This window comes from Heterodontus francisci, chromosome 10 (genome assembly GCF_036365525.1).
Source record: "Heterodontus francisci isolate sHetFra1 chromosome 10, sHetFra1.hap1, whole genome shotgun sequence".
In the NCBI taxonomy this organism is placed as follows: domain Eukaryota; kingdom Metazoa; phylum Chordata; class Chondrichthyes; order Heterodontiformes; family Heterodontidae; genus Heterodontus; species Heterodontus francisci.
Genome location: NC_090380.1, coordinates 111,173,579 through 111,186,834, shown reverse-complemented (window position 1 = coordinate 111,186,834; position 13,256 = coordinate 111,173,579). Strand labels below are relative to the sequence as shown.

At 43.2% G+C, this 13,256-nt stretch overlaps 1 protein-coding gene across 3 annotated transcripts in view; it reads right to left on the bottom strand.

The window, feature by feature from the left end:
* Window positions 1-13,256, bottom strand: part of LOC137374715 (neural cell adhesion molecule 2-like) — a 1,514,570-nt gene that overhangs the window by 404,908 nt on the left and 1,096,406 nt on the right. For all 3 annotated transcript variants that reach the window (XM_068041260.1, XM_068041261.1, XM_068041262.1), the window contains exon 6: window positions 10,778-10,895. In XM_068041260.1, the coding sequence (XP_067897361.1) occupies window positions 10,778-10,895 (118 nt within the window). The remainder of the gene's footprint in view (window positions 1-10,777; window positions 10,896-13,256) is intronic.

The following is a 13,256-nucleotide window of genomic DNA, read 5'->3' as shown; positions in this document are numbered from 1 at the left end:
GACAATAATATCTAGCTACAATTAGATAGGGAAGAGTGGATTCAGGGAAGGGCAGTTCCACTCAGTTGGACAGAGAAATTAACATGTTCATTACTGCTACAATTAAATTAATCCAATCATTCCAGATATTATTGAATTAAAATGTCAAATCAATTACATTACTCATAGGAATCTATTAAAATATTAATTACTGATGAATCAAATAAAATGTTAATTACTGATATGAATCAATTAGTGTTTGTTAGTGATATGAATTAGTGTTCATTACTGATTGAATCAATTAAATTATAAATTACTGATATGAGTCAATTAAAGTGTTAAGTATTGATATGAATGAATTAACATATTAATTACTAATATGGACAATTGACTTGTTAATTATTGAATTAAATGAATTAACATGTTAATCACTAATATTAATGAATTAAAGTGTTCTTCACTGCCCTCCATGTGCACATCAGATGATTACAGGCTCGAGCTGAGCTGTGATGGCTCCCATAGTTGAGCAGCCTGCCAACACTCTCTCCCAAGGCGCATGTGTGAAGGAACACTTGGGAGAGGTAACAGAGCCAATCGAACGATACTCCAGCAAGACGTCTGAATCCCTGAAGAAATCCAACATTCCCACCGACTCAGGGGAATCCCTGTACCTCGACCACTCAAAGTGGAGAAGGTGCATTCGGGAAGCTACCAAGCCCCCCGTATGATTTCAAGGGGAGCACACAGAAGCCAAATACAGGCAGCGAAAGGAGCGCACAGCCCTCCCAAGGAACTCGCCTATCCAACTCTTCAAACACAACTTGCCCCACATGTGGTACAGTCTGCAGTTTGCATATCAGACTTATTAGCTATGTGAGAACGCACTGAACCGGAGTGGAAGCAAGTGATCCTCGGTCCCGAGGGACTGCCTAAGAGGAAGAAGAGAACTCCAGCAAGAGTCACCAAGTGAGCAGGAGGAAAGCTCATTGACAAAACTTTCATGCAAGTGATTTAACTCTGCTCTTCATTCTCACGTGTACTGTTGTTTCTAAATACAGACAAGCTTGGAAAACTGACACCCAGGACATTTCTGGTTAAATTACATACTACCAAAGCCAGTTCTTAACCTACCTCTTCATGAAATTACATTTATTAACATGTGCTGCTGGGCTTTAGGTGACAGATTTATTAATCTGACTGCACAACTACATGTTTATTCCCAAATAAAAGTACATACAATTTTGAGGTGCAATTCATGTACAATTACAATTGACATCTGTCATTGATTTATAATGTGTTTCTGCTTCCTTCTTCTCACCCTCTGTATAAAACTATGGTACACCTATAAAAATATAGTTAAACTGGCTTACTGTATTGCATATAAAGACTGTTTAGCATTCTCTACATTGACTCCAAATTTGTTGTTGCTGAGTATCTCTCTGATCTGTCAGTCCATTCATTTTTACTAAGTACCACGGGCGGCACAGTGGCGCAGTGGTTAGCACTGCAGCCTCACAACTGCAGCGACCCGGGTTCAATTCTGGGTACTGCCTGTGCGGAGTTTGCAAGTTCTCCCTGTGTCTGCGTGGGTTTTCGCCGGGTGCTCCGGCCAAAGACTTGCAGGTGGTAGGTAAATTGGCCATTGTAAATTGCCCCTAGTGTAGGTAGGTGATAGGGAATGTGGGATTACTGTGGGGTTAGTATGGGTGGGTGGTTGTTGGTCGGCACAGACTCGGTGGGCCGAAGGGCCTGTTTCAGTGCTGTAACTCTAAATAAAATTTTTTTAAAAATACTAGAGTCAACCAATCTCACCTATTATCTGTTTCGTTAGATTATGAAGTGATTTTGGACAAAGCTTCATGTTAAAGTTCTGTCATATTGTAAGGGTCTATTGTATAGCTATTTCAGTATGCAGGGGGCACACTGAAAAATAGAAACAGACAAATTAGACAAGAAAAGACTCGACCTGGGAGCGCTTGATGGGACAATAGATATTCGATTCACTCTAAATGCTGAAACTGACTTGGGAGTCCTTAGCAGCACCAGCATAATGTTTCTTCCCCCTCTATCTCCTTTTGTCAGCCACAGCTCAATGGTAGCACTCTCACCTTTGAGAGAAGGTTGTGGGTTCAAGTCCCATATGAACACATAATCCAGTATAGAACTGAGGGAGGTGCCGTCTTTTGGATGAGATGTTAAACTGAGGACCTGTCTGCCCTCTCAAGTGGATATAGAACATCCCATAGCACTATTTGAAGAGCAGAAGAATTTTCTCGGTGTCCTGGCCAATATTTGTCCTTCAATATATGATCTGTATCTCATTGCTGCTTGTTAAGGATATAAAAATTCATGAGAATGGTTCCAAGGATGAGGAAGTTTAGTTGCATGGATAGGTTGGAGAAGGTGAGTCTGTTCTCCTTGGAGAAGAGAAGATTTAGAGAAGATTTGATAGAGGTGTTCAAAATCATGAGGGATCTGGACAGAGTAGGTAGGGAGAAACTGTTCCCATTGGCCGAAGGACACAGAACCAGAACATTGATTTAAGGTGATTGGCAAAAGAAGCAACAGCGACATGAGGAAACATTTTTTACGTAGCGAGTGGTTAGGATCTGGAATGCACTACCTGAGAGTGTGGTGGAGGCAGATTCAATTGAAGCTTTCAAAAGAGAACTGGATAATTATCTGAAGAACTATCAACGGTGAGTTTCAAAAATGGCGGTCTGCCCGTGCAAATCGCACGACATGGAGCTGCCGCAATAATCAGCGTGGTGGCTCATTTAAATGGCCGGGGCAGACCGCCCACCCCAATGACGTGGAGGGGGCAGGTTGTCCCTCCCTGGCAATGGCGTCAGATGCCATTGCACAGGCGCCGAAGCCATTTTTAAAGGGCTTCGAGTCCTACATCTCAATTTACATATTTAAAGGAATAATGATTTAAAATAGATTTGAGAAAATTAAATATTTCCAGCCCCTCTCACCCCGACATCCCGCAATAACCATATAAATTATTCCTTGCCCTCTCCCCAACCCCCCCAAAAAAAACACTTACCATGTGCACCTGAACTTTCCACCGCCCCCCCGCAAAGTTCATACACTATGCACATTACCCCTTCCTACCATCCCCTAAACCAATCGGATGAGTTTGACCCCGTTCCCCCACCTCCCGCACTGAAATACTTAACTGCTCCCTCCTCCCCACCAGTGTCCCACATCGGATCCCAGGATTGGTATCCGAAGGCGTGGGAGTGCCGGCCACCGGCAGCAATATCTCTCCAGAATGGATGGCGGGAGTGAGTAAGTAATTAATTAATTTATTAAAATATTGAAATTTCGCTCCAGTCGCTCAGCGGCAGTGAGGGGACCACCAACAGGTCTCACCACCGCTGGCAATGTCAGGCCGGGCCTTCCGGGTGTCGAGGCCCGTGGCAGGCCTCACCTGGAGGCATTTTCCGGCCCCCCCAACCACCTGCCCCGCGACCCCGAAGTCAGGGAGTTTGTAAAATTCAGTCCTCACTGTGTAAAATCTTTCCTTTCCTTATGCTACCTCCAGTTCTTTTGCCAAACACCTTAAATTTGTGACTTTTAGTTGCCAACCCTTCTGCCACTGGAAACTGTATCCTCTGTAGTTAGTACATTTAAACCCTTTGATTTTGAATACCTTTATCAAATCTCCCCTCAACATTCTCTGCTCTAAGAAGTAAAAGCTCAGTTTCTCTACTCTGCATCTAATGGAATTTTCCATCCCTGGTGTCACTCTGGTAAATCTCCTCTGCCCTCTCTCTAAAGCCTTGATATGCTTCCGAAAGTCTGTGCCCAAAGTTAGCCACAATACCTCAGCTGGGCCCAAACCAGTGTTTCATAAAGATTTAGCATAACTTCCTTTCTTTGTTATTCTATGAAGCCAATGATCCTGTATGCTTTTTAATATGCCTTTTCAACTTGTTCTGTCACCTTCAAAGACTTGTACACATATCTTACCAGCTCTCTCTGTTCTTGCACATCATTTAAAATTGTACCATTTAGTTTATATTGCCACTTATTGTTCCTATCAAAAATGAATCATTTCACACTTTGTATTAAATTTCATCTGTCATGTATCTATGTTCTCCTGAAGTGCTACTATTCTCCCTACTGTTTATTACATTTGCAAGTTCTGTGCAATCTGCAAGCTTTGAAATTATGTCTTGTAAGTGCAAGATCAGGTCATTAATAGAGATAAGAACTAACAGTGGTCCCAATACTGACCCCTGAGGAACACAACTGCACATTTCCCTCTGCAGGAGTGGACTGGAGGCAGGGGTGGAGAGGTGATGTAAAATTGAGTGGTAGGCCGGGGTTCCGAACTGGTCACCTTCTTGCCCCTGCTGCAGTTTTACCAGCAGCGGAGGAGGTGATGAATGGCCGGCCCGCTCCAGGACAATTAATTCCCACTTAAATGCCTCCTCTCACCGCCCCTGGTATATTACCAGGGGCGGGCAGCCGGTGCAGTAGCTCAGAAGGCCGCACAGTAAAACCTGGCTGCTTTCTTGCGCTCTGTGAGGGAGCCCTCCTGATTGGGAAGCCAGGGACACAAGCCATCCCCACTGAAGCACCATCCCCCCACCTCAAGAGACGACTCCCCCCCCCACCCCTACTCCCACGTCACTGGAGCCCAGCCAATTGTCCCAGGCAAGGCCCCACATACTTACATATTCTGAGGCCTTGTCCATGTTACTGGTCCTGGCTGAATACAGTCCCAGCAGTGGCCACAGCTCCTAGTGCCGCTGCTGGGACTGAAGAGCTGAGAGCCCGTTAATTGGCCAACAGCTCTTTTTGACAGGACTTCTTGCCTCACGGGGGCGGAAGTCCCGCCTGAGGCCAATTAAGGGCCTGGGCCACATAAAATCATGGCCAGCAGCTTTGCCATCGACTTTTTTTGCCAGTGGGCAGGGCCTCCGTCCCAATGTAAATTTCCGGCCATTGGTTCACTGCTACTTTCTGCTTTCTGTCCCCTAGCCAATTGCAAATGCACGCAGCCACTGTCACTTTAATTGCATGGGATTCAATTTTGCAAACAAGTCTATTATGTGGTACTTTATAAAATGCTTTTTGAAAGTCCATATACACAACAGCACTAACCTCATTCACCCTCTCCATTCCTTCATCAAAGAACTCAAGCAAGTTAGTCAAAGATGATTTGCCTTTAACTAATTCATGCTAGATTTTATTTATTCACCCATACTTTTCCAAATGTCTCAACATTTTTTCCCAACACTGATGTTTGGTTAACTGGGCTACAGTTGCTGGGTTTATCCTTCCCCATTTATTTGAACAGGTGTGTAATATTTGCAATCCACCAGTCCTCTGGCATCACTCCCACATCTTCTGGAGTCATAGAGTCACAGAGTCATTTAGGTGCAAATGGAGGTCATTCGGCCCATCAAGTCCAAGCTTGGTCTCTGTAGAGCAATCGAGTCAGTGTCACTCCCCTGCTTTGTCCCCATAGGCCTGTAATTTTATTTCCTTCGTGTCCATCCAATTTCCTTTTGAAATCATTAATTGTTTCTGCTTCCACCACCCTCGTAGGCAGCGAGTTTCAGTTGAATATCACTCGCTGTGTAAAAAAGTTCTTCCTCACATTACCCCTTGCACATCTCACCCAAAACCTTCAATTTGTATATCAGAGTCCTTATAACATCAGCGACTGGGAACAGTTTTCTTTGTCTACCTGTCCAAAGCTGTCATAATCTGGTAAACCTCTATCAAATGTCCCCTTAATCTCCTTTGCTCCATGGAGAACAACCCCAGATTCTCTAACATAATCTTGTAGCTAAAATCCCACATCCCTGGAATCATTCTGGTAAATCTCTTCTGCACGCGCTCAAAGATCCTCACATCCTTCCTAAAGTGTGGTGACCAGAATTGGACGCACTAGTTGTGGCCTAACCAGAGCTTTATAAAGGTTCAGCATAACTTCCCTGCATTTGGACTCAATGCTTCTATTTATGAAGCCCAAGAACCCATATGCTTTGTTAACCACTCTCTCAATATGTCCTGCAACCTTCAAAGATCAATGCACATGCACCCCCAGGGTCCTCTGTTCCTGCACACTCTTGAGAACTGTGCCATTTAGCCTGTATAGTCTCACCCTATCCCTTCTGCCAAAGTGCATTACCTCACACTTGTCTGTATTAAATTCCATTTGCCACTTGTCTGTCCATTCTGCTAGTCTATCCATGTCCTGTTGCAGACAGTTTGTATCATCCTCACTGTTTGCCACTCCTCCAAGTTTGGTATCATTGGCAAATTTTGAAATGTTACGCTCTATTCCATTATCCAAGTCATTTACGCACATATACATAACACACACATTAAAAAAAGCAGTGGTCCTAGCACTGACCCTTGCGGAACATCATTGTCTAACATCCTTCAATCTGAAAAATAACCATTTACCACAACTCACTGTTTTCTGTCCTTAAGGCAATGCTTTATCCAATTGGACACTGACCCTCCTATTCTATGGGCCTCAATTTTGTAAACCAGACTTTATATAGTACTTTGTCAAACACTTTCTTAAAATCTAAATAGACAACATCCATTGCATTTCCTTAATCAACCTTCTCTGTTACTTCATCAAAAAATTCTATTAGATTAGTCAAGCATGACCCACCTTTTTACAAATCCATGCTCGCTCTCATTAATTAGTTGAAACCTCGTCAAGTGCCTGTTGATTTTTTTCTCCCTAATTATTGTTTCTAAAACCTTACCTACCACTGATGTTAAACTGACTGGCCTGGAGTCACTAGGAATGTCCTTACACCCTTTCTTGAGTATGGGAGTCAAATTTGTCACTCTCCAATCTTCTGGCAATTTCCCCATATCCAGGGAACAGTAGAAGATTATGACAAGCCCTTCTACTATCTCCACTCCCAGTCCCTTTAACAACCTTGGATGCAAGCCATCCTCACCAGGTGACTTATCCACTCTAAGCATAGCTATTCTTTCCAGTATTTCTTGCCTCTCAATTTTTCAGTCTTCACCCCATTCGTTTTATGTTTAATTGCCATTCTATTCTCATATTCTCTCTTTACCAGTTTTATATTCCTCTTCACGTCTCCTCTCAACTTATTGAATTTGGCCTAGTTCTCACTTGAAAAATTCACCTGACATGCACCCTCTTCTTTTGTTTAATTATTTTCTCTATCTCCCTCAACATCCAAGGAGACCTGGCTTTGATTCCCCTACCTTTTGCCCATCTTGGAATGTACCTGGCCTGTACCTGAAGCATCTCCTCATTAAAGATCACCCATTATTCCATTAGAGATTTTCCTGACAGTCTTTGGTTCCATTTTATCCTGGCTAGATCGCTTATTAGCTTTCTTGCTCTTCTCCATTACTAATCTAAACCTTATGATAAGATGATCACTCTTCCCCAAATGTTCCACCACAGACACATAGTCCACTTAGCCCACCTCATTACCCAGCACCAGATCCAGAAATGCCTCCTTTACAGTTGGACTGAGGACATACTGGTCAAGGAAGTTCTCCTGAACACCTTTCAGAAATTCCTCTCCCTCCTTTCCCTTTATTCTAACATTATCCGAATCGATATTTGTTTGATTAAAGTTCCCCAATATCACCACTCTACAGTTCTTGCAATCTCTGTGATTGCTCTGCAAACTTGTTCTTCTATCTCTCTCAGTATTTGGAGACCTAGATAATGCCCTCAGTAGCTTGATCATATCATTCCTGCTTCTCACTCTAACCAAATGGATTCTAACATTGACCACTCAAGAACATTCTTCCTTTACAATACTACATTGTCTTCCCTAATTGGTACTGCCGCCCCACCTCCCTTTTATCCTTCCCTATCTTTTCTAAACATTTTGTATCCTTATATATTAAGCACCCAGGCCTCACCATTTTCAAGCCACATTTTCATTATTGCCATGACATCATATTCCCACATGCCTATTTGTGCTTGTAGCTCACCGATTTTATTCACGTTCGTAGACAGGCATTGTAAACTTGTCTTTGTATTTTGAGAAGTCTGCTCCGATCTAATATGGTGCTACTCGCTTCTCTGGTACTAGCCAACACTCTCACTTTGTACACCTTATTCTTCTTTTCTGTTTCTATTTGGTGGTGCCTATCCCCCTGCCAATTTTGTTTAAACCCTCCCTAACAGCACCAATGAAACTCCCTGCGAGGACATTGGTCCCAGTCCTGTTGAGGTGCAACCTGTCCCTTTTGAATAGGTGCCTCCTGCCCCAGGACTAGTTCCAATGACCCAAGAATCATCTGAAGCCCTCCCTCCTGCACCTTGCCTGAGGCCACGCAATGATCCTCCCTTTCTTGCTTGCGCATGGATTTGGGAGTAATCCAGAAATTACTAATTTCAAGGTCCTACTTTTTATCTTCCTCCCTAGCTCCTGAAAATCTGACTGCAGGACCTCAATACCTGGTCTTTCAATGGAGGATTGGAAGATAGTGAGATTGTGACTTAAGCCCCTACAATTTGCAGCCTTACTTCCCTTAGTAACCTGGGATGCACCCGACCTGGACTGGATGATGTTTCTATTTTGAGTGCGACCAAACTTTTAAGTACTTCCTCTTTATCTATTCTTACCCTGAATGCCAAGTTAGTTTAAACCCTCTCCCACAGCACTAGTTAATCCCCCTGTGAAGACATTGGTCCTAGCCCTGTTCAGTTGTGATCCATCCATCTAGTACAGGCCCGTCCTGTCCTAGAACTAGTCCCAATTCCCCAGAAACCTGAAACCATCCCTCCCGCACCATTTCTCCAGCCACACATTAACACATGTTATTTTATAGCTCCTATAACTCACTTGCATGGTTCACAGGGAGTAATCTAAAAATCACTGCCTTTGGAGCTCCTACTCATTAACTTCCACCCTAGCTCAGGAAACTGTTTGAAGGACTTCAACCCTTTCCCTACTAATGTAATTAGTTCCAATATGGACCATGACTTCTGGCTGTTCCCTTTCCCCCTTGCAACATGTTCTGCACCTGATCAATGATGTCCTTTACTCTGACACCAGGGAGGCAACAAATCATTTTGATTTTTTGATTTGATTTAGAGATACAGCACTGAAACAAGCCCTTCGGCCGACCATTAACCACCCATTTATACTGATCCTACACTAATCCCATATTCCTACCACATCCTCACCTGTCCCTATATTCCCCTACCACCTACCTATACTAGGGGCAATTTATAATGGCCAATTTACCTATCAACCTGCAAGTCTTTCGGCTGTGGGAGGAAACTGGAGCACCCGGAGGAAACCCACGCAGACACAGGGAGAACTTGCAAACTCCACACAGGCAGTACCCAGAATTGAACCCGGGTCGCTGGAGCTGTGAGGCTGCGGTGCTAACCACTGCGCCACTGTGCCGCCCTGTGAGACATCAGTTGGCAGTTTGGGAAATGCCTATTTCCTTGACAATCGAAGACCCTATGACCACTGCATTTCTACAGTTTGTGCAGTCATTTGCCTCATGTTGCGGTGGATGTGCTTTGGACAACACTCCCCTGAGGTGTCATCACCCTCACTGGTACTCAGCACTGAAAAGTTTGAGTATGGCACACTCCCTATACTGTCTGCCTCTTCCTACCTTTCCATTAGGCTACCCACTTACAAATCTCCTCAATCCTCTGTAGCTGTAGAGTGACCACCTCCTCGAACATGTGCTCCATAAAATTTTCAACACCCTGTATGCACTGCAGTGATTTCAGCTGCTCCTCAAGCTCAGAAACCCTCAGCTTGAGCAACTGAAGGCACTTTCTGCACACGTGGTTGTCCAGGACATATGTAATATCCTGGAGTTCCCTCTGGCACAGGAATTGCAGGCAATGAGTTTCATTGGACCCATCATTTGCTTAAAAGTTTACCTACTTACGTCAGATATATGTCTCTTAAGTTTAGTATAGATTTTTTTTTAAATTTTGTATCCCTTCAACCCTATTTATTATCTAATTATGTATGTGAATGCCAGATTTTTATTTAATGCAGTTTAAGGTTGGTACCTTTCCTTAGTTAATTTTAATTTTATCCCCCTTTGATCTAATTAATCATCATGATTACTCATCTATTTACCTATTTGCTGTTGCCCCTTGGTTTATGTTACTTTGCACCTTCTTCCCTCGCCCATAGAATTCCCAGGCTTATCAAATTCGCATTTTTTAAATTCATTTCATGGGATATGTGTGTTACTGGCTAGGCCAGCATTTGTTGCCCATCCATAATTGCCCTTGAGAAGGTGGTGGTAAGCTGCCTTCTTGAACAGCTGCAGTCCATCTGGTGCAGGTACACCCACAGTGCTGTTAGGGAGGGAGTTCCAGGTTTTTGATCCAGCGACAGTGAAGGAACGGTAATATATTTCCAAGTCAGGAGTTCACCCAACTCTCAACAGGCTCTGTGCTTGAGTCTTTTTCAGCTCACAAAATCATCACCTGCAAGCGTTCAAAATCAATTCTTAAGCTGTGGCTGGTAGTACACACATTCTGTTTGCATTACTTGATTTGTAGTCAGAGTTGGTCTTCCAGTTGGGTTACTATTAAAGCTGAGGCTTAACCTTCCCCAGGGTTGCCAACTCTGGTTGGACATCTTCCTGGAGGTTTCATTTCCAACTGCCTCACCAGTAAAAAGCTTTTCTCTCCACCCTCTCTCAACTCTATAAACTAATACAATTGTACAAAGCAAATGCACATTTTTTTTCAGGAGATTGATCTTTAATTCTTGAAGGCTCCAGGATAGTCCTGGAGGGTTGGCATCAAACACAGCCTACCTCTTACCTGTACCAGCTGATACTGGGTTCTGGAGAGCCGGTCGCAGTACACATCAGCATTACGGACTCGTGACGATCTGCCGTTGCATTTGCTGACCTCTTGGGCACATGAATTACAGGAGGAACTAGAGTGAATTAGAATTGTAAAAGGGAGAAAAAGAAAGGGCAAATGAGTGCAAGGATTCACCAAGGTCAACAAAGCAGAATACTGTGACTTCCAGAAACCAATTACTATCCACATTTTGATGAAACATCAGCGCCTCTTCACCTTCTCAGATGCAGTAATTCTGACATTGTCTGGTTTTACTTCTCGTTACAAAACAACTTGAACTCAAAGGGGTCACTTGACAACTGGACCAACCTGAATCAGGAATGAGGAGAGAATCTCCGCTCATATCTACTCCCAGATCAATTGAAGAAATCACCCCTTTTTTCTGAGGATCTGAATCATAGACTGTTACAGCACTGAAGGAGGCCATTTGGCTCATTGTACCTGTTTCGGTTCTTCAAAAGAGCTATCTGATTATTCCCATACTTCCCCTGTTCTTCAGCTCCTCTATTTGGATTCCAGCCGGGTTGGTTCTGCCCAATAATTAGCTGTGAGTGTAAGGACACTGGGTCTGAGGCCCAAAACCTATTGTACTGCCAGCCACTAGTAGCTGCCTGATGACTGTCAGTGCAGCGGCAAGGGCAACATCAGGATCTCAATTAGGATGTGGCCATCGCTGGCAAGGCCCATTCCTAATTGCCCTTGAGAACTTGGTGGTGAGCCACCTTCCTGAACCACTGCTGTCTATGTGGCATAGGCACACCCACAGTGCTGTTAGGAAGGGGCTTCGAGGATTTTGACTCAGTGACAGTGAAAGAACGGCGATATAGGTCCAAGTCAGGATGGTGTGTGACTTGGAGGGGAACTTGCAGGTGGTGATGTTCCTATTCATCTGCTGGACTTATCCTTCTGGGTGGTAGAGGTCACGAGTTTGGAAGATGCTGTCGAAGGAGCCTTGGTGAGTTGCTGCAGTGCATTTTGTATATGGTACACACTGCTGCCACTGTGTGCCAGTGGTGGAGGGAGTGAATGTTTAAGGCAGTTAAATTCTGTTCTTACACCCACACACATTTCTTCAGGGTGTGGTGATTAATAGCTCGAGCCTTGAGCTTATTTTACACTTTCTAAATCAAGAGGGTGCTGAGAATGATTGCAGCCATAACTGAGATCAGATTATACAGCATAGGCTGGGAAGCTGGGCCAACATGTTCTTAGTCTGCATAAGTCTTCCTAACACCTGACTGTTGATTTGCCTAACGAGATGCCAGATTGAGGTGACAACAGCTGTTTTTTTTTTGTTTTGAATATATTACAATTATTTTTTTTTATTTTCAGGATGGCTGACATTAAATATTGCAAGCTGGTTTATTTATAATAGTGTACCATTCAATTGGCACCAACACGCAGTCATGGAACTGACTGGTGATGACAGGGAATGCTCGCCTCAGTTACAGTGGCTTCACAAACTGTCAGTTTTAAAAATATTTTTATTTGCAATGGGACGTCAAAAGACAAAACTGATACAGTGAATACTCTGCTTAATGATTAAAATAGAACGATTTGGACCTGGGTTTCTGGCAGATCCAGGGATCGAATGAAATTAAGAAAAATAACCTGAATATATTATGTAAATTAGTGGTCTTTGAATATCTAGTGAATATAATCACTGTTGGGAGCATAAATCTATTTTATTTCTGGTGTTGCTAGGGTCTGGAACTCAGACACCTAGAGAGGTCAGACTTGAAAACAAAATGCTTATAATGTAAATAATAAGCATTTTACAGAAACCTGCAGGAAGGCCGAGCTAATTGGTTAGGTTGAATAGACTCATATCATGTTTGTGTATTCCAAATAACGGCCTCAGTTAAGTTTGCGCATACCAACAAGCCAAAGCTTCTTTCAACTTGACAGATCAGTAAGGTCGTAAATGCTAGTTGGGTGTATTCCTGGACATATCATCACGTGACCTCCTATTGCCCACCCAGATACTTCCACCATTGGTCCATCCTCCAGGCACCACTACCTTCCCACAGCCAATTGAAAAGCGAACAGACTCTTTGATACTTGATTGGATTAATCTTGACTGTCAGTCTAACAGTCTTTGTTTCCTCATATTTTTATATGTTCGAAGAAAATGAAACAAAAACATTTTCTTATTTTAATGTTTTTTTTCTCCAGGTGGTTGCTTGCAGCAGTGTCCTGGAGATTAATCTTCAGTTCCAGGAGACTTTAGGATTATTGTGGAGGCTTGGCAACCTTATAGGCCACAGTGTGACAAAGTCATGTATTTTGGGTGGAAAAAAAAGGATTTGTGAGTTTTTTTAGATAGCAAAAAGCTAAGAAATAGAAAGACTTACATTTATATAGCACCTTTCACAACCACAGGACATCCCAAAGCACTTTACAGCCACTTAAGTAATTTTGAAGTGCAGTCATT